The sequence below is a fragment of the Phoca vitulina genome, unplaced genomic scaffold (assembly GCF_004348235.1).
Source record: "Phoca vitulina isolate PV1807 unplaced genomic scaffold, GSC_HSeal_1.0 scaffold23, whole genome shotgun sequence".
In the NCBI taxonomy this organism is placed as follows: Eukaryota; Metazoa; Chordata; class Mammalia; order Carnivora; family Phocidae; genus Phoca; species Phoca vitulina.
In genome coordinates this window covers 23505761-23526333 of record NW_022589726.1, presented here as the reverse complement: position 1 = coordinate 23526333, position 20573 = coordinate 23505761, and the positions used below count along the sequence as shown (strand labels likewise).

General features: G+C 37.9%; 1 protein-coding gene across 1 annotated transcript in view; it reads right to left on the bottom strand.

Moving 5' to 3' along the window:
- Positions 1-20573, bottom strand: part of SLC38A4 (solute carrier family 38 member 4) — a 65965-nt gene that overhangs the window by 22230 nt on the left and 23162 nt on the right. The window contains exons 2-3 of the mRNA XM_032420725.1: positions 4080-4309; positions 128-218 (exon numbers count right to left, since the gene is read on the bottom strand). Coding sequence (XP_032276616.1) covers positions 128-218; positions 4080-4198 — 210 coding nt within the window. The 5' untranslated portion in view covers positions 4199-4309. The remainder of the gene's footprint in view (positions 1-127; positions 219-4079; positions 4310-20573) is intronic.

The window sequence follows — 20573 nt, the reverse complement described above, 5'->3', positions numbered from 1 at the left end:
CTGAATAAACAGAGAATGTGCTGATCAAGGCTTGGAAAATTTCAGTCACATTGTTTTCCCACAGAGACCTAGGTAGATCAGGCACCCTCGAGTCCTGTTTACTGCCCAAAAGCAGAGATTCACTTACATGTTCATCATCATAATCTGCCAGCTTCTTTTCCCCTAAAAATCCATTTGTCAGGAATTTCTGACTTTCAGCATCTTCATTAGTAAATTGACTGGATGCACATACAAAAAAGAAAATGAAGGAAAAATATCTAAGTAAATGCTCTGAATTATATTTGTGTTTCAGGTGATCTAAGTCACTGAATTGGGGAGGAAAAACAAGGCACTTAAAACTTTTTTTTCTTTCTTTTATTCCTTCATACTAGTGTTCCTTCCAGACCAACAACTGAGCTCCATTCATGAATATACTTTGGGAAGGAGAAAAGTTATGAAGGAAGAAAATAATTTTTTAAGCCATATTTCTTCTTCCCACAAGAACTGTGCCAAAAAATAAGAATAATTACAGCTAATTTTGTTTTCACTTTGAGCCCTCCCAAAGAGAAGGTATAGAGCAGTGACTGAGTTTTCTCTGTTACTTCCACACCATAATCAGATGATTGTATTAATTCAATAAATATTAAGTGCCTAGGCATGTGATTTTCATCTCATCCGATGCTCAAATATCCCTATGAGAGGAACTTTCAAGCCCCTGCTCTACAGATGAGGTGACCCTGGCTCAGAAAAGGGAAGTAACATGCCCACACCCACCCAACTCCAAGTCTAGGGTCTTCTTCCATGGTGCCCTGCAGTCCCAGGCAGGACCCCATAGCTGGTGTTTTCCTTTTTTCTTGGCTCCGCCTGTGGATTCACATATCCCTTGCTGGAATGTAGTTCAGTGGTAGCTCTGTGTTGTGTTTGGTTGTTTTTGAGTGTGAGTCTACAGATTTTCATGACTGAAGATATACTCGAACTATTTAGACAATGAGAAACTAAGAAAAACGTTAAGGAAAACCATGAATTGGTAGAAGAGCTGGGAAGGAAGTAGGGCTTTCTGCCTTTGCCATCAGCAAACCCTGTGACTGTGGTCTACTTAGGCAGAGGCTGGACACCGCCCATGGCTATTCTGTACAGGTCCTGCGGTTATATGCCAGGGGTTTAAGGAAATGGGTCTAGTACAACCAAGTGTCCAAAAGGCTTGACTAGTAATCACAGGAGATCTGTACAAATTATCCTTTATAACAAGCTAATCCTGAAAATATCTTGTGAGAAAGAGATAACAAGGTTACTTTGGGAGACTATAGAACAATGTCAAGTGTAGGTAGAACCAGCAGATGAAGTTACTAAGTTTGATGGGCTTTTCTAGATATTCACTGTGGACAAATTAGGAACATTTCCCGGCATTCTCCTCTCTCTCCTAGGAAGCATAATGCCCGCCAATGCTTTCTTCCATCCCTGCACGAACCCCTGCGCCCCCTGCTCCCTTTCTGTGCTTTATCTTAATAGTCGTAGTTAATAGACTTGCTATGTGGAGACTGGGACATAATGTTCATAGTTGGAAACAGACAAAATAAGATAAAATGGAGCCTAAAACAGGCCTAAGGGTTAGCAAACAAAAGTGTCATCTGGATTTAAACTCTGGAATGCCAACATTCTATTTCTTTACCTCAATCAATAACTTAGAATCCTTTAGTCCATGAGTAGATTTTAAAATTTAAAATGTGAAAGTAAATAGATTTTTCTCTCTCAAGGCATTCGCATGTTTTTATTTTGGCATGAGATGAATTATAATCATAAAACATGACAAGACTGGATAAACTATATGAGAAATGTTTTGAATGTCTTAAATGTTTTGATACTGAACCCAGCATGTATTGAAAACATAAGTATAATGATTCCAAATAAATGAATTATGTTCAATTTCCCAACAATTTACATTGAAGGGATCAATCCAACCAGACATAAGCAAAACCCATCTTTTTAAAGTGATTATAAAATTGCAAAATGATGACTGGGTCTGAGTCAGGAGCTAAAAGCTAAGTCACTGTAAGCAGTCCCGAACACATTGTACGAAGCTTAACAGAAGCATTCCCAACTTTCCACTGTGGCTTTTAGAGGACCAAATCGAATGACCCTGTAGGACTGTTCTCGGGATGGTGTCCCCCTCTGCTCAGCCTGCTGAGTTCATATCTATGTGCCTCCTTCTCAGAAACAAGAGCCCTCAGAATTGGTCAATTTACTAAAGGTGACAAGTGAAGGGGAAAGAACCAAAGTTTATTGGGGATCAGCTATCTTTCAGGCATTCATGTAATTAATGCTCAGAAAAGTAGGTGCTAGTTGGTCGTGCTGCATTTTTCACTGAAGCTCATGAGAAGATAAGTATCTTCTCTCAACTCAGGCAACCACTCTGCAGATCCCAAAGCCCTGTGTTCTGCCACACTGTGCCTTGTCAAGAGTTGCTCAACCTAGAAAATGCCACGAGTTACATCTCCATTATCTCCCTAGTCCATCGGCACACAAGCTGACTGCACAGGCTCTGTGGAGGAAGAATAGGGCTTCCTCCTGATGGTCTTTCCTGGATGTTGTGAAATGAAATGAGATGTCCTTGTTTGAGGGTCATATTCTCTACTTCAGGCCTAGATTTGGTCAAACATTTCCTTCTAAGTGTCTGAAGTCATGCATCATTGTGTTCTATACCATTTTGTGAGAGATGAATTTCCTTTATCAAATGTCTATTGTGCAGCTACTATGTTCCAGGCAGTATGCTATGTGCTGGGTCCACAGAAGCCAGTAGCCTGTTGTGGTGGAATGATGGAGGAGAGCGGGCACACAAAGGAGGGGTGGTCACTTTCACCTGAGGGAAGGCTTCATCGGAGTTCTGACTTTGAGCTGTGTCTTGGAGGATGAATGGTATCAATGGAGGAAGGGGAAGGTGGATGAGTGACACAAAAAGAGGGCATTCCAGGCTGATGGAGCAGAATGAGTGAAGGCACAGGGAGCTGGAAATGGCTCAACAAGGCTTTCCTACAAAAAGGGAGCAGAGCAAGGTATGAACAGGAGAGCCAGATCAGGGACAAATCAAGAAGGGCCTCACATGCCAAACAAGGGATGGCCCAATCTTTGTCTTATAGCTAATGGGAAGCCACTGAAAGGCTTTACCAAGGGATGGAACCTGAGTTACTCTCAATTGTAGAAGATTACTTTTGCAGGGATGTGAAGAGCTAGTTGGAGGAGAGCAAAATGTAAGACAGGGAGACCAAGGGACAGGAAAGGCTGTTCTAATAGGTGACAGATGATGAGGTCCTAGAGTAAGATGGCAGTAGAATGGGTACAGAGAAGAGGGTGGATTTGAAACATTAAAGAGGTAGAACCAATCAGATATAATCAAACACTGGATGTGTGGCTGGGAGAGATTTGAGGTTGACAGTCAGGGTCTTTTGACTGAGTTGCTACAAGACAGTGGTGATTTTCACCATGATGGCAATTACTGGAGGAGGAGGAGATTTTGAAGAGAAATACAGGAGTTCAATATTAGACATCCCAAGTTTGACTTTATAAATGAGGCAATTCAGACACATGAGGCACCCTGTAGAGACGTGTGGTAGATAGTTGGATAGAGTGACCTGAAATGAAGTGAGAAGTCTAACAGGCTGAAGACATGGCACACATTTGGTGAGTGGAATTGTGAGAGTTGTCAATGAGCTTGCTCACATGTCACTTTTAGTGACCAAAGAATCGCTACAGAATTCTGGAGATGCGGCAACATCGAAGGGGCAGTCAAAGGAAGAGAAATCTGAGGGGAAAATAGTCCAAAAGGTGAAAGAAGTGATAGGTTATATAACTTTGAATGTTCTATATTAATGGGGACTAGAACACTGTAACCTCAATTCTAAATTAGTCACCCACAGTCTAAATCAGACTGACATATAATGATGATATAATAATGAACTTCAGGATCAGAGTTGATGTGTGAACATCAATGTCATGGTTATCTTGCAAATAGATAATGAGTCCAATTCTTCCTGACAAAAACCTTGTTTTTCACATCCATAAACCTGTCATTTTACCATGGAACCCGGTCATTTTTAATCCCATACCTGCTCATTGCTGCCTTTTCTAAATTACCCATCCCGGTGTAGCTATCTTGAGCACTTTCTCCACTGACGCTCTCGTCATCAGGTTCGATGTTGACATTTCTCAGCTCCATGGGATCCATTTGAGCTGCCAGCACCTCTTGTCCACACACAAGCTCCTTCAGTGTAAACAGTATACTGCACCTTCAGCCTCAGGCTCTTCCACTTTAGGCTGGTGTTCAGAACACTCTTTCCTGCAAGAAGAACATGAAATAAATCATAATTTCCTTTAAATTAGATAAATGAATATGGATCACCTACTTTGTGTATGGTCTCTATAGAAACACGGAAAGAAAGTACACTCCTGAAAACTGTCCTATAAATTTATTTCTGGCAAGTTTCCCTTACCCAATACAAAAACAGAAAATCAAAGAGAAGAAGGAAAGTCCTTTAATAAATCACTAAATCATCGGATATTTATAGAGTGCCTATGTAGATGAACATGGCAGGTGCTCTGCTAGTCACTGTGGGAAGGAAAAAAAAATATGACCTGGCAGCCATCTTCAAGAGGCTTTCCTGTTTGTAAGCAAATTGCCTGATTTTAAAAGAAAGGAAGACGAAAGTAAATTGTTGACAAAGATCTGACAAGGCAGAATCTAACAGTGTCTCTACCAGCAGTAAGATAGGAAAATTACTGCTTGAATTTGCTAATTGGGTATGAAAGAATTCACATCACCAGAATGCCTGATAACATGCAACACAGGGTAGGATCATGCCAAGGGAGATGCTTTCCAGGCACATGGATCATGAAGCCAAAGCTAAGAATGTAACAAAAGGAAGCACAGGTTTAGCTTTGAATCAGCATCTGTCACCATCCATATAAAATTAAAATGCATTTCAACAGCAAAGAGACTGAGCTTTTAGGTTCTGCTCTGCTTTTAATTCATTGGATCCCAGCACAAGTTAACCTTTTTTTAAGATTTTATTTATTTTTGAGAGAGAGCGCGAGAAAGAGTGCATGTGCGCATGAGCAGGAGGAGGAGCAGAGGGAGGGGGAGAAGCAGGCTCCCTGCTGAGCAGGGACCCCGATGTGGGGATTGATCCCAGGACCCTGGGATCATGACCTGAGCTGAAGGCAGATGCTTAACCGACTGAGCCATCCAGGCACCTTTTTTTTTTTTTTTAACCTCATTTTCTTCAACTATAACATGAAAAGGGGTGGACTGGCATTGGGTTTAAAAAAAAAAAAAGCTATGAATCCATCATATGCTGTTGATACAATTCTTGTTGAACTGTTATAGTGGTAGAAGTACTCTCACTCTTGGAAGGTGTGGTTCTGAATATGCACTACCCATTTGGTAAGAATATCCCAAGCACAGAAACTAACATAACAATTGCTCCAGAACTCAGGAAATCCAAAAGTCCCCTGACAAATATAAAACCACATGGGAATGCCTTTGCAATCCAGCACCCGGGCAGCACATCTGTGGAAGGCAACTCACACTTGCTGAGTTCACGACCCCAAGTACAAAAGCCACAGAACACATGTGGAAACTCAGGATGAGTGTCAGTAAGCATGAGAAAGAAGGTTCATACCTGAGTAACTAGAGCTAGCAAAGCAATCTAAAAGGGACTTTAAAACTATATAATAAAAACTAATAGGAAGATTCAAAATAAGAGCTAACATCCATAAAATAAGAACATTATAAAAGATGATCAGGCTGGTTTGAAAAAGAGCCAAAAAAGGAATTTTAAAAATTAAAAAAAATAGTCATTGAAATAAAGAGAACTCAGCTGAAGGGAGAGTCATGAAACTGAAAGATAGATCCATGGAAATCATTCAATTATATCACAAATAGGTAAAGAAAGACAAATATGAAGTTAAGAGACATGGTGGGGAAGCAAGAATAAGAAGTCTAACATACTCCACTTGCCCTCTTATTATGAGAAAAGTATGAGGCCAGGGAGAAGCAAAACAGAAAAGACATAATGGCAGAGAATTGTCCAGAACCAAAAAAAAGACAGTAGCTCTCAAGATTTTTAAAAAAGCACATAGTATTTCAAGCAGAAGGAATAAAAATGAATATATTCATTAATATGATAAAGATAAAGAGAAAAATTATAAAAGCCAACAGAGAGGATAGAAGATACGCCTACTGTTAAAGAAAAAATAGAAACTTGTATTAAATGAGTAAAAAAGTTTCCTCCATCCATCACACAGACCAGTTTCACCGAAGAGCAGGACCTATGAATGACCGTTTCTATTTTTAGTTCTTGTTAGTTATTCTAAATTTAAATTATTCACTAAAACATCTCTGACATGGTTTATCAATTCTAGACTTAAGATGAATGACAGGTGAGGAAATTAGCATACTTCCTTCTATCCGTCCTTCTCACAAGCTCCTAATTGTTTTAGTTAATGAAATACTTTTACAATGTTGAGATTCATAATACTTCCATACTCTTCTGTAAAACAATGAAGTCTCTCATAATTTTCTGTAGGTTGTTTTTGAACACTAAAAACCAACAATCAGCATTGGCAACATTATGATTGTGTAAATGGTATGCTCTAAAGAACCAAGTGGTAAATTTGACTACATAATAAATGATCTGGAGGTCCTCTGTTAGTAAAACTTTGCAAGTGAATTTTCCATCCTTTCACTTTCCACCCTCTGAATCTCACTCAGCTGCCAATGTCTTCTGAACACCATTCCATCTTCTTTCTTCAATTCATTTTGCATGGTGCTGGAATCCACCTTGGTAACTCTTTTCACACAATGTATCCATGTTTGTAAACAGAATTTCTGAGTTCTTTCATGTTGGAAAAAAAGCTTTATTTTGCCCTTAAACTTTGTTTGAAGAAGTATTGAGTAGAGTAGAAAAACATCGTTTACTTTGTTTTTTAAGTTTTTATTTAAATTCCAGGGAGGTGACATACAGTATATTAGTTTCAGGTGTGCAATATAGTGATTCAGCACTTCCATATGTCACCTGGTGCTCATCAGGGCAAGTGCCCTCCTTCATCCCCATCCCCTATTTCACCCATCCTCCCACCCCCCTCCCCTCTGGTAACCACCAGCTTGTTCTCTATAGTTGAGAGTCTGTTTCTTGGTTTGCCTCTCATTCTTTATATCCTCCTTTGCTTGTTTGTTTTGTTTCTTAAATGCCAAACACGAGTGAAATCATATGATATGTGTCTTTCTCAGACTGACCTATTTCATTTAGCAGAATATTCTCTAGCTCCATCCATGTTGCTGCCAATGGCAAGATTTCCTTCTTCTTTAGGGCTGAATAATATTCCATTGTATAACACAGTTTCCTTTTAAGCTATATCTATCTTATTTTCCAACCTGCCCACTAATTATTTTTCACAATCATGTTTTTAATTTGTAATAATTTGGTCTTCATCTTCTCCCTCTTTTTTCATACTACCCTTTTTGTTTGTTTTTATAGAGGCAGTATTTTCTCAAATCTTTCTAAAGACATTGACTGGAAGTTTTCAAAAGCTCCTTTTGTTCCCTAAATTATGTATTTTTCTGGAGTTAATTCTGTTTGTTCATCTTGGTCCCTCTCTCACTTGCTGGTTTTCCTTAAGTTCTTAGTGATCCTAGGTTGTCTGTTCTTCTTTATGAATGAAGAGTATGGTGGTTAACTTAGGTAGTCCTCGGGGTTTCTCTTAAATCTTGCAGGCCCATTTCATTAATGGGTTGCTCCCTTATAGGTCCCGTAAGTGGCTTCTCTGCAGATGTCTATGTGGAGCATCCTGGAGAACGCCCCTCCCGGATGTAGCAGGCACTCTCGGAGAGGTTTCTATGGGAGCAAAATGTTCTCATGTGTTTTCCTCTTGGGTGGAGCTTCTATTTCTGCTTGTAATCCCTCTTTGTCTGCTGTGGAGGCCCCAGTGCCATTTGTAAAGTCGGGCTTTCTTTTTTAAATATATATATATATATATACACACACACACATATATATACACACACACACATATATGTATATGTATATATATATGATTTTGTTTATTTGAGAGAGAGAAAGAGAGAAAATAAGCAGGGGGAGGGGCAGGGGCCGAGAGAGAAGCAGGCTCACGCTGAGCAGGGAGCCCGATGTGGGGCTCGATACCAGGACCCTGAGATCATGACCCGAGCTGAAGGCAGGCGCTTAATGACTGAGCCACCCAGGCACCCCAAGTCAGGCTTTCTTTCCAGACTAGATCACAGGCTTAACCTTTGAGCAAAGGTGGTGGCCCAAACAGATGAACATGTCCAAACTGAGGTTCCTTGGCAAAAACCTGGTCATTGGTTGCCCATAAGACACACCTTCTCTTTGTATACATTCATTTCATTTGGAGTTGTTGCCAGGCTCATTCCGAAAAAAAGCCCACGTACCCTGTGAATTTTTTACCCTCGTTTACCCGGTTCCTTTTCTCTTTCACAGATTTTCCAGTGCTATCTGCTTTCTGGCTTCTAGGAAATCTTCCACACTTGTGTTTATTATGAACACTGCTATTATTTTTTAGAACTTTCGTGGGTTTTTTTCTTTTAAAAGGTATTATTTTGTTTAAAGCTTCATTGCTTGAATTCCTCAACACGAGGTCCCAATCCTCCATTCTTACCATTGACTCCCAAGACTTCATATCCCAAGGTCCATCTCTGGGCCAGGCCTCTCCTCTGAGCTCCAGCCGCCTATGTCCAGCCTCCTAACTGATGCATATCCTTGCATATCTCAGAGGCAGTTTAAATTCAATGTGTCCAGAATCTAACTTGCAACAGTTTCCTCTTCTTCCAATGTTTCCTATCCAAAGAATATTGTTACCATTTATCCAGGTACTGAAACCAGAAGCATGAATCTTCTATTATAAATTTTCCTTTCTTACCCCACCCTCCACATCCAGTCCTTTACAAAGTCTGGTTGATTTTACAACTCGTCAACATATATTTTCAAGTTAATCTACTACTTTCCATTTCTCCCACCATCACTCTTGTCCAACTACTACGGTTTCTCTCACTCTGTCAACTACAGCAAACCTAATCCACGTCCTTGAATCCTCTCTTGTCTCCCCTCCCCCAAAATTCACTTTTCGCACAACAGCCAGAATGATCCTTTGAAAACTAAACTTAGGTCATATTTATTTGCTTAAAACTCTTTCATGTGTTCCCCTTGTTTTTAGGAGAAAGTCTAAGTTCTCAACAAGCCCACGAGGCTCTGTGTGGCTCACCCTCTTCTCTGGTCTCCTCTCCTCCCCAGCTCGATGTTCTAGCTACAGTAGCCCTCTTGCAATTTCAGGAACTCCCCAGGTTCTCTACTACCTCAGGCCATTTGCACATCTGAGCCATAATTCCTGGAATGCTCTGCGTTCCATGCTTTACTCAGTCAACCCCTCTGGGGGCTACAGGAATATACATGGCAGTAGACCTGGGGGCTTCAAATTCCATTTCACTTCGTACTTATTCAAAGGAACCTCACCGATTTCATTCATATTAAGCCATGCTAACCTGGTATATATCCTGGATATATATAAAAAAATATATCCAACACGGTGGCACTTACTACGTGCCAGACACTGTTATAGAGCTTTACATCTATCAACTCGTTTAATCCTCACAGCAGCCCTCTGAGATAGGTACTATTTTGGTTCTTATTCCCATTTTACAGATGAAGTCATGGAGGCACAGAGAGGTAATGTAGCCTCCCTACTATGCCACCTCTGTTCTGCTCTCTCTACCACAGAGAACTAATGCCAGACACGGAACAGAAACTCTGGCTCTGGTGATACATATAACAGGGTATAAATCTTGGCCAAATTAACTAACTTCTGACTTTTCTGTCTTACCATATGTAAAATGAGGGTCATAACATTTACCATAAAGCAGCATTGTGAGGATTTAAATGATATATTTTAAAACAAGATTTTATTTATTTATTTGAGAGAGAGAGAGAGCACCAGCAGGGGGAGGAGCAGAGGGAGAAACAGGCTTCCCGCTGAGCAGGGAGCCCAGTGTGGGGCTGGATCCCAGGACCCTGAGATCATGACCTGAGCCAAAGTCAGATGCTTAACTGACTGAGCCACGCAGCCCCCCCCTTCTTTCTTTTAATAATCAGAATTTAATTACTGTCTTTATCTGCCTGCAAACATATATAGTATTTTATATACATATCTACAATTTTTATAAAAGAGGACTTTACAATTCTCAAAACTCACAAAAAATGTAAGCAAGGTATATACGCTTCCCAAATAAGGAAATTGAGACCTAATCTCATGTTATTTATACCAGTTATAAAACATTACATTCTCTTTTGACTATGACATGATATAGCCCATGAAGTATTAAACAGTGATTTAAGATCTCAGCCCCAAATCCTAATTTTGGCCCTGGCCAAGGTAAAGCTGGAACACATTTTCATAGCTTATATCTTTAGCTCTGAAGATTCTATTATTGACCTATTTTGAGGAAACAACAGCTAACACAAAATTTAAAAAGAATTAGAATATTATGAGCAACTAGATATTCTGCATCATTTGCCTGCAGCACAAAGTACATACCTTGAGACATTCAGACCATATCATAATTATTAAAATTTATTAACATGATTATACCTCAGTGTGGAAGTATTTTACAGATGGTATTTATTCACTCAACAAATACTGAAAATGAAATATGAGCCAGAAACTATGAAAGAGAAAGCATGAATAAGACAGAATCCCATGGGGCACCTGGGTGGCTCAGTCGGCCTAGCATCTGACTCTTGGTTTCGGCTCAGGTCATGATCTCAGGATCGTGAGATTAAGCCCCATGTTGGGCTCCGTGCTCAGCATGGAGTTGCTTGAGATTCTCTCTCTCCCTCTCCCTCCGCCCCTCCCCCTGCTCATCGCTCTCTCTCTGATAAATAAATAATAAAAAATAAATAAATAATAAAATAAAATAAAATAAAATAAAATCTTTTAAAAAAGAAAGACAGAATCCCTGTACCTGATGAACTATTTAGTAGAAAAAACAGCTTTTGAACAAACTATTACAACATAATTTACATTTTTATTTTTTTTCTCTAAATAACTACTTAATAATCAGTGAATCTTTGCATGGGTAGGCTAGGAAAGAATGATGTTGGCATACATCTTAATTGAAAAATATATTATGTGTAATATATGTGATATGTGATATGTAACATTATAATAGAATAAAATTTTCATAGGCAGAGATTCTTCTACTGCTCCCCATCTCAGTACACAGCACCTTCATTAACCCAATTGCTCCCAGGGGAATCTGGCTGTAGGTATTCACACCTCTCATTCTCGACCCTGAATCTCCCTACGCACATCCAATCTATCACCAAGTCCTAGCAACCCTTCTTCCAACATTTAAAAAATATTTTATTTACTTCTCTCTCCACGGCCAATATGTTATTCCAAATGACTACCTGCTAAAGGCCCTGAAATGATTTTTTTCATCACTTTTTAGAATAAAGTCAAATTTCCTAATATGCTCTAAGGCTCTACATACTTTAACCCACACATAGCTCTTTAGGCCCATATGGAACATACCTCCTCTCACTCACTGGATACACTGGGCTGTTTTCTTTTCTCCTTGCCACCTCGGGACCTTTTAACATGCTGTTCTCTCTGCCTGGAATGTTCTTCTTCACATTCTTAAACCCAGGTGTCTCCCAAAGTAAAAAGAACCTGAAAATCTCTAAATGCCAAGTGGTCAGAGAGGCCCCCCATCTAAACTAGATCCCCTGTTATATACTCTGGTACCATATTCTCCTCTCCTTCACATCCTTATCACACTTTGCGCTTCTGTTTTAAATTATGTGATTATTTGATAAATAACTATCTCTTCTACTAGGCAGAGAGCTTCATGAAGGTGGGAAGAGTGCTGGGTTTGTAGACCCTACATATTCCCAGCAAGTGACACAGTGCCTGGTGGTATATTCTACCAAGACCATTGCATCTCTATATGTTCTCCTTTACAGATACAAGTACGTATTCTTGTTACACCTTTAAAGGTTAATATTTCAAAGTGAAATGGAAGTGTTTCCCTCTGGCTACCAGGAGAAAGAACAGCTTTGCTCCACAAAGAATGTTCAAAATTATTCTAAAAGAAAAAGCAAATTTGGTTTGACAGAACTTTCTGTAGTCTAGCTTCTCTTCAATGCAGTGAAGTTTCTCTGTGATACAAAGAGATCTTCAGTGCACAGGTCATCTGCACTGTTGTTTCAATTCACTTATTCATGAAGATAAAAAAAATCAGAACTTGAAACAAATGTATTTAGAATACTATCATCATCAGAAGGCTTTGTTTCTTCATATTTATTAAGAGCTATCTAAATGTCCTAATGGATAGCCAAATTCTAGTTATTAAACATTATGTCTTGTTCTTCGAATAGGTACTCAAGAAACGTAGGGTGGGGGCTTCTCAGAAAAGCAAACTTCTATTTTACTTAGGTAGTTCAACCTCAAAGAAAGACCTCAAATCTGGAAAGCAAAACTGTCCTTGCGTCAAGAGGCAAAAGTTACGACCTTCCCTAGTGACTGCAAACATTTATTTTACCTGATAAGCAAATGTGAAGAGGAAGCTGACATTGGCAGAGCATTTCCCACCATCCCGTTTCATGCCTACCTATTTCTGACAAATCTACTCTGAAATCTAGGCTTAGTTAGCAGATCGCTTCCCATGTCATTTACGTTTTGGTTGAGCAAGTGGGAAGTAGCTGGTCATACAACTTCTAAAAGCCAAATGATCTTTGCATCCAAGGAACTGACTTAACTCCACATCCCAAATGTACCTTAGGTAAATGAATACAGCTTTAACAATGAAGTCAATCTAATATTACCTTTATATTAAATTCTTTTGAACAATTTCCCCAACAATGGCATTCTAGTCACACATCGAGAATTAGATGGTTGTTAGTCTGTGGCATGATTTTTCACAGAAATTAGCTTCCATAAAAACACTCAGTATCATTCAGTCTGAGGTACGTCTTAGAAAAGAAACTACTAATGACAGCAAAACTGTGTTTACTTGACTACTTCCTATTGCTGGTGCTAATATTCTAGCATTTCCATTCCTTTCCTCTACTCAGACATAGCTTAGAAATAATATCTAACTAGAAGAGTTAAAAGAAATAACCCTATGTTGAGGTCTTTTCCTTTTGCTAAGAATAGTAAATACTTGCTAATATGAGAGTTACAGCACCATTTGATGAGGTATAAAGGCTAAAATATAATATAATAAACTATAATATAAAGGCTAAAATAAAATATAAGCAAAATAACATTTCTTGCTCTGTTCTTAGAAGGCAACCTAGATTCTCTAGTCATCTTAAACACTGAGAAACATCCTAAATTCATGCACAAATTTCAGTTCCTATGTTCCCAAACAGTAGTTTCCAGAAATGCAGAAAGGTATGTACCATGTATGATATTATCATAGTGAACTCTTCATGCTTCATGTATTAAAGCATGATATTTAAGAACCTGAATTGTGGATGCAATAAATTCTAAAATGTCTACATTCTATCTAATAGGTATGGGACTACCTCCAGAGGCACTTTTTTTTTTAAAAATAAATTATTTTACTTTCTCTAAAGTAACTCCTATATTAAAAATAGGAACTTTAGTAACCTACAAAGCATCCTGTATAACATAGTTATAGAAAACTCGAGAGTCTAGTGCTCAAAACTACACTTCTCAGGACTTGCTGATCTACTTCTTAGGAGTAGGAAAATAAAGACTTCTATGAAAACCCTAAAACATGATCTAAATATAAATCTGGAGGACTTGGCCTGTAGAATAAATGGTAGTCTTTTCTAGAAAACACACCTACATTTCTTTAGTGTGTCAAAAATCAAACTTTCAGCCAACTGTCCATGAATGCGAAATATATCATCAGTCTAGATATTTTTTTCACTGAGTTAGGAAACACTCTTTGCTATCAGCTGGGCATTTAGTTAAACCATGACTAAATGCTCTGTAAGATACCCAAAATATGGGGATACTCAAATTCACTGAGAATTCTCCCCCATCTAATTGATAAATTTGAGGAGTACAGCTCTATTTTTAGATAACTGATTCTAGTCCTTCCAAATCTAAAGCTATGTTTATATTCTATTCAACTTCCCAGTTTCTTCTCATAAATTTACCCTAAAAATACTCCTTCATTAAAATGGACACATAAGAAGACAAAGTAAGTCACAACTCTGTTTTCTTTTTCATGTGATCATGGTGCAGCCCAAACCCTTAGGCGTTCGTATCTGCTGCAGTCATGGGATAGTCTTCCTTTGGTTAATTTTTGTGGGAATTTTTGTTTTCAAGATAAAGAAAATCTTTAATGTTATGGCATTGAGAATGTACTTCTAAAACCTTGTATTTTTTTCTAAGACAAATTATGTCCACTCTTTACTCAGTGATTAACCAGGAGATGTAAATAACTAAACACTTGTTACCTACCAATTTCTTTTTGCTATATTTCCCTTTTCTATTATCCACTGTCCTAATTTTATGCTCAAACCTAAAATTATCTGCAAAAGAAAGAAAGCTGCAATCAAGACCTGGGTAAATAATTTCAATGTCTGACATTATACTGAATTTATCTTTTTTAAAATGAGAAAAAATTTCAAACATTTAACTTGTAATAAATAAACACTCTACACCATAAAAAGAAGAAAGGAAGCATTATTTTAACTCTGCAACTATTCATGTAAAAAGAGCTTTACCTTAATTATTTATCCAGTCCTGTGCAATCTTTCTGGAATTGTTTGGAATGGCAGACCCCTGTAACAGTGTTGACTTATATGAACCTTCGGGGATCTAGACAATGATTTAAAGACCAGTGGGCGTGAATGAGACAAGCCAATCATACCACCACCACCTTGCCCCAATACCTCCCTCTGTCCAACTTGCGTCAGCTCTTAAAAAAAAAAAGAGAGAAGCTAACTCAGTTTACTGTTGTACATTTGGATTAAACATCGGTTACACCAATTTCTATTTGTTTTTAGAATTTTGGCTTTTATACAGCAAAATACTCACTGACAGTTTTATCTTGATTGGTATCATTCTGTATTAAGATGCTATAGGTTGGTTGATAAAGCTTTTAGAAAATTAACATTTCTAGATCTACGAACTGAAGGCAAAGTATAATAATATAATAACAATAATAGTTATAGAGTCATATTTAATGAAACATTATAATCAGAATGCATAGAAAATATTAATTATAGAGGAGAAGAGTTATTTTCCTTTGAATTGCTGGCTTATTCAGAGGAAACTTTATGGAATGACAGACTCTTACAAATGGCACCAACTCTTCAAGGCACCACAAGATTGAAAATTGTCAGTTCTATCTGCCACTGTTACCATTTCAAAGGCAATGTGCTGAGTAAGCAAAACACTGTTTGGAGTTTTTAAAGAATTTCTAAATGAACATTTCGTCCTTTTCAAAGCAATCTATGTGGCTTTCCGAACATCAGAGAAGGAGTTAAAATGTGTTAGCATATAATTTATTCTGTTATGAAAATGTATCAGTGAGGTGAGAAAAAGATTAAAAATCAATCCAGAATTAAGGGTTCTTTGCCTTTTAAATATTTATGACATGAGTGAACAATCTAATGACCAATCAGAAGAAATGCTGGATTACAAATTGGGAACTCCCGATTTCCATAAAAACACAAGTAAACATTGTTCTTTGAGTAAGAAATTCTTAAGCTGATGCAAGGCATTAAATATTACGTAAAAGGTCCAGTTACCTATTTCTTATTTTCTTTTCAAATGTGCCCATTTGGCCTATTAACTTTTATATGGTATATTTGCTTGTATATTTCTCTTGTTCTTTTTCTTTTTTTTTAAGATTTTTTTTTAATTTATTCATCTGAGACGCAGAGATACAGAGAGAGAGAGAGAGAGAGCATGAGCAGGGGGAGAGGCAGAGGGAGAGGGAGAAGCAGGCTCCCCACTGAGTCAGGAGCCCAGCGTGGGGCTCTATCCCAGGACCTTGGGATCATGACCCAAGCCGAAGGCAGACACTTAACCATCTGAGCCACCCAGGTGCCCCAGCTTGTTCTTTATTTTTCAAAATTACTCTGTAGATTTGTCTTTTATTGGATGAAAATTATTATGGTCTAAGAAAAAAATATAATGAATGTATTAATCTTAATTTCAGAAAAATTTAAAGAATATTCCTTTTCAAATTACTTCCATCATTTAATTGTGAGCTTTCCAACTTAAGATTTCTTTCTTTTTGCAAAGTTAACGATGAAGCGAGCAAAAACCTGCACTAATTGTTAGAAGATTAAATACCTGTCTTCTAGTAAAATTCCACTTCATAGTGGGTCAACTGAAAAAAAAAAAAAGGATTCTAATATGTGAATTTCATACTATGATATCTTCATATAAAAAAGAATAGAGCTAAATGTCTAAGTACCTAAAGTTTTACCTCTCTTAAAATTTTAAGTTTAGATTTCATTTATAATTTAGATCTTCTTCAAGTATACTAAATTATAGTAAATTAGCATATTAGATTAAAATAAAGAGCACACTTAAGAGAGTTCTATGAAGGGTCTTATATTTCTTTTGAACCTATTCTAATTGCAAAATTCTTATCACAAACTTTCCTAATATTCACTTAAAAATCAAATACATACCTTGAAAATTAATTTGACAAAAGTAGCTGAATTAAAATAGCTTAGGAATTTTGTTGTCTATTTTCTTCCCTCAGTTTTTGAAATGTTTATCTATGTTAATTAATGAATAAATGTATAGTCTGGTCTTTACAGAACTCATTTTAAGTTTCCATTCATAAGGAAAACAGACTTAACAGTCTAGTTTAATGTTCTGCCTGTTTCTTAAAATCATACATGATGTAATTTCATATACACTTGGTAATAGGTCTATGCTCTTTTGATTTTTAAAGCATGGCAAATGCAACATACTCATTTAGTCTCTGATTTGGTTCCAGGACCACTGTAGAAAGAAGTAATGAACCAGAATATGTACCAACTTACAAAAATGAATAAAATGAAAAATATGTGGGTAGTGAATAATGAAGCAAGTCTGAACAAGAAGATTACAAACACTTTAACTGATCCTTCATATAAGGAATTCATATAAGTACCACCAGGAACAGATGCGTGGGTGGGTAGGCAGGGAGGGAAAGGGGGCCTAAGGGTAAGATATGCCCAAGTAAAGGGATACCTGGCTTCCCAGACTATAACACAGTTAATGTCAGCAGATTTGCCCAATATTCTCCAGGACTCCAGAAGATGAAGAGTCCCCTGGGGAGGCCATCCAAGAAGGCATGAGGGTGCGCATGGACCTTGAGGGGGGCCTTAAAAGTCCACATGAAATCCCAATAGGTAGAGAGAAAAGGGAAAAGCATCCTGGGTGAAAATTGTAGATAGGCTAAAGCATATTCTGGCAAGAGTGAGAACCAGTCTGGCTGCAGCGGAGACTTTCAAGGGAAAAAAAGAATGGAGTAGAATAGAATAATCCAGACTGTAAAAGCCATGAAGTCTAGGGAGCACAGAATTTTAGTGACAAGGATCTCTTGAAAGCTTCTGAAAAAAGAATCATAAAATCAGCAGGGAAGGAAGGGATGCAGGTAGGAAGATGGGATGGAGATCGAGGTAGGGACATGGAGGACAGTGAGGAGGCTGAATGGTAGTATGGCTCTGGTTATTTCTGCTGTTATTCTCAGATAGGCAAATGAAAAGGCAGATGGAAAGGATTTAAATTGAGGTCAGTGGTAGTTTGATTCTTTCTTGTACTGTTTCCATTTATCACTTTCACTGGCTCACAATACAGGCCATGAATTTTATGTGACTATTCTATGAAAAACAAGAAACTTGCAGTAAAATCTTCATTTTCCTTTATGTACTGAAAGAGACTATACGGTGATTACTCATCCTCTTCAGCACCCCTTCCATCCATCTGGGTTATCATTTTCAAATAGTACAGAGAAGGTCTTAAACGAGTGTATATCCCAATATGTTATCTATTGAAAGTACAAAACTGTTGGCTCAAAATGAATTCAGATCACACCTGTGCACTGAATCAATATTTTTCTTGCTCATCTTTAAAATACTTGATCATCTTGTTTAAAATTTCTACCTTTAATGATGTCCTCAAAGAGAAAGTTCCAGCTGGATCAAGGCAAAATGAGTCAACAATTAAAAAAAAATGCCTTAGCCAGACCATCATGGCATTTTGCAATGACCCTGAGAAAGATAACCTCTTGTTTTCATTGGGACTGCACCCAAATTTCTAATATTAGTCATGGGACAAAATAGTACTTGGAAATAGGATCTGGTTATAGTCAAACTGGAAGATGGTGGGTAGAAACAATAATGACTAAGAAACCAAATTACCTAATTTTTAATAATTTTGTATTGTGTCTGTATCTGCATTTACTTCCTTTTCTTTACTCCTACTTCAACTTCTCTTTAGGTCCCCTACATTTTTCTTCTCTTTCTCTTTAACTTTTCTATACTACATTCTTTTTGTGATGTCTTATTTTCTAAGAAGAGTTACTTAAAAATTTATTTATTTATTTATTTGAGAGAGAGAGAGAGTGCTCGTGCACGCAGGGTCGGGTGGGGAGGGGGAAGGGAGAGGGAGAGAGAGAATCTCAAGCAGACTCCCCATCTGGCATGGACCCCAATGCGGGGCTCAATCTCACGACCCTGAGATCATGACCTGAGCTGAAATCAAAAGTTGGACGCTTAACTGACTGAGCCACAAAGGTGCCCCAAGAAGAGTTACTTTTTATCATTTTCAGCCTTTAGCTTCAAAAACTCAAAATCTAAGAAAATAGATCAAGTCCCAAGACTAGATGTCTGTCATCCTACAGTCAATATTAGTGCTTCCAAATATGGACACTTACATTAATCCAACTACTTATCACATTGTAGGTAAATGTCTATCGGATCTACCAAGTCATTCCCCCAAGTGAAAGATACCAGCACAACTGCAGTTAGAAACAAGATCTTGATGACTTCTTTTTGACATAGGATTTACCCTCTGGATTTTGATTTTCAAACTTACAGTGTTGAAGAGAATTTGTGATCTTTTTTTGATATCATGCTTTGACACTCCAAATTCTTTACTTTATCTTTTTTAATATGGATACATGCAAAAAAGGAAAAAAAATGCCATTCTGAAATGGTACAACAATCTTCCTAAATTATTCAAATAGCAGGATTTCATGTTATCCTGCAGGTGAGTTGAGTACTTATATCCTTGTGCTACTGCAATCTTTGTGTCGTTTGCAGAGTGATGAAAGCTTAGGTGTTGCTATAGGTATCTCTTTTCATGGTTATATAATTATTAACCTCAACTTACAGACTAAAAAATATGGAATAAAAGAAGATAAAACTGGATATTACTCCAAAGAGCCACCTGCCTAATTAATTGTAGACACAGAAGGAAAGATTAATACTTTTCTAATTCTCCTTCAGCACAGCCTCTCAGATATCCATGGAATCTTAGGCCACTTCCATTTTTTTGAGTCTCCAAATATATTTAAAAATCTACTTAAATCCAATACAGTGTCACTAAATTGTAGTACATTGTCAACATGTCCATTTAGCAAACTAACACCTAAATGCACATACAATACAAGTGATTTTCAACAGCCTCATTTGAGGATATCTTCAAAAAGTCTAAATTCGGGACACTCTCAAATATGAGGCTCCAAAAGGCTTCCCAGCCCAGGCCCCTGGGAGAGGCCTTGCTTTTCTGCTCTATAAACCTCCCTGGCCAAGAAAAATGCAATGACCCCTGCATTCTGAGGAAATTGCTTAGTCGATGGCAAGCCCCCCTCTTTTTTTTTTTTTTAAGATTTTATTTATTTATTTGAGAGAGAGAATGAGAGAGAGAGAGCATGAGAGGGGGGAGGGTCAGAGGGAGAAGCAGACTCCCTGCCGAGCAGGGAGCCCGATGCGGGACTCGATCCTGGGACTCCAGGATCATGACCTGAGCCGAAGGCAGTCGCTTAACCAACTGAGCCACCCAGGCGCAAGCCCCTCTCTTCACCCCAGCTGAAAGCGCCTTTACAGTTATACAATGGAGCATTTTGGAAATGTTTGAATAGTCAACTACTATGTTGCAAAATTAGCAAACAAGTTTGGTGCAGGTGGACAAACTGACTTTGTCACCGATCTAAAGAGAGAATTCCTTTTAGCTTCAGCTGACGGGAAAAAAAAAAAAACTAGTTAGAAGACAGCTCATGTCGTTGATATTTTGTTCTCTGCCATTTGCCTTTGAAACAACTCAAATTCTTGTCCAATTTTATGTCTTGATTATGCATGGATATGATGCAGAGAAAAACGTATCAAAAGTTCATTCCAGGCTTCTGCCTAAGCAGGTCTATCAGGGTAAAGAATAACAAGGACTATGAGGCTTATGACTGATTACAACTCAAATAATATACCGAAATTCTAAATGTTAAATTAGAGCTCTTAAAAGTTTGTTCTAAAGAATGATTCCTACCCTTTACAATGCCTGCTTGAATAAACAGCACTGGGAAG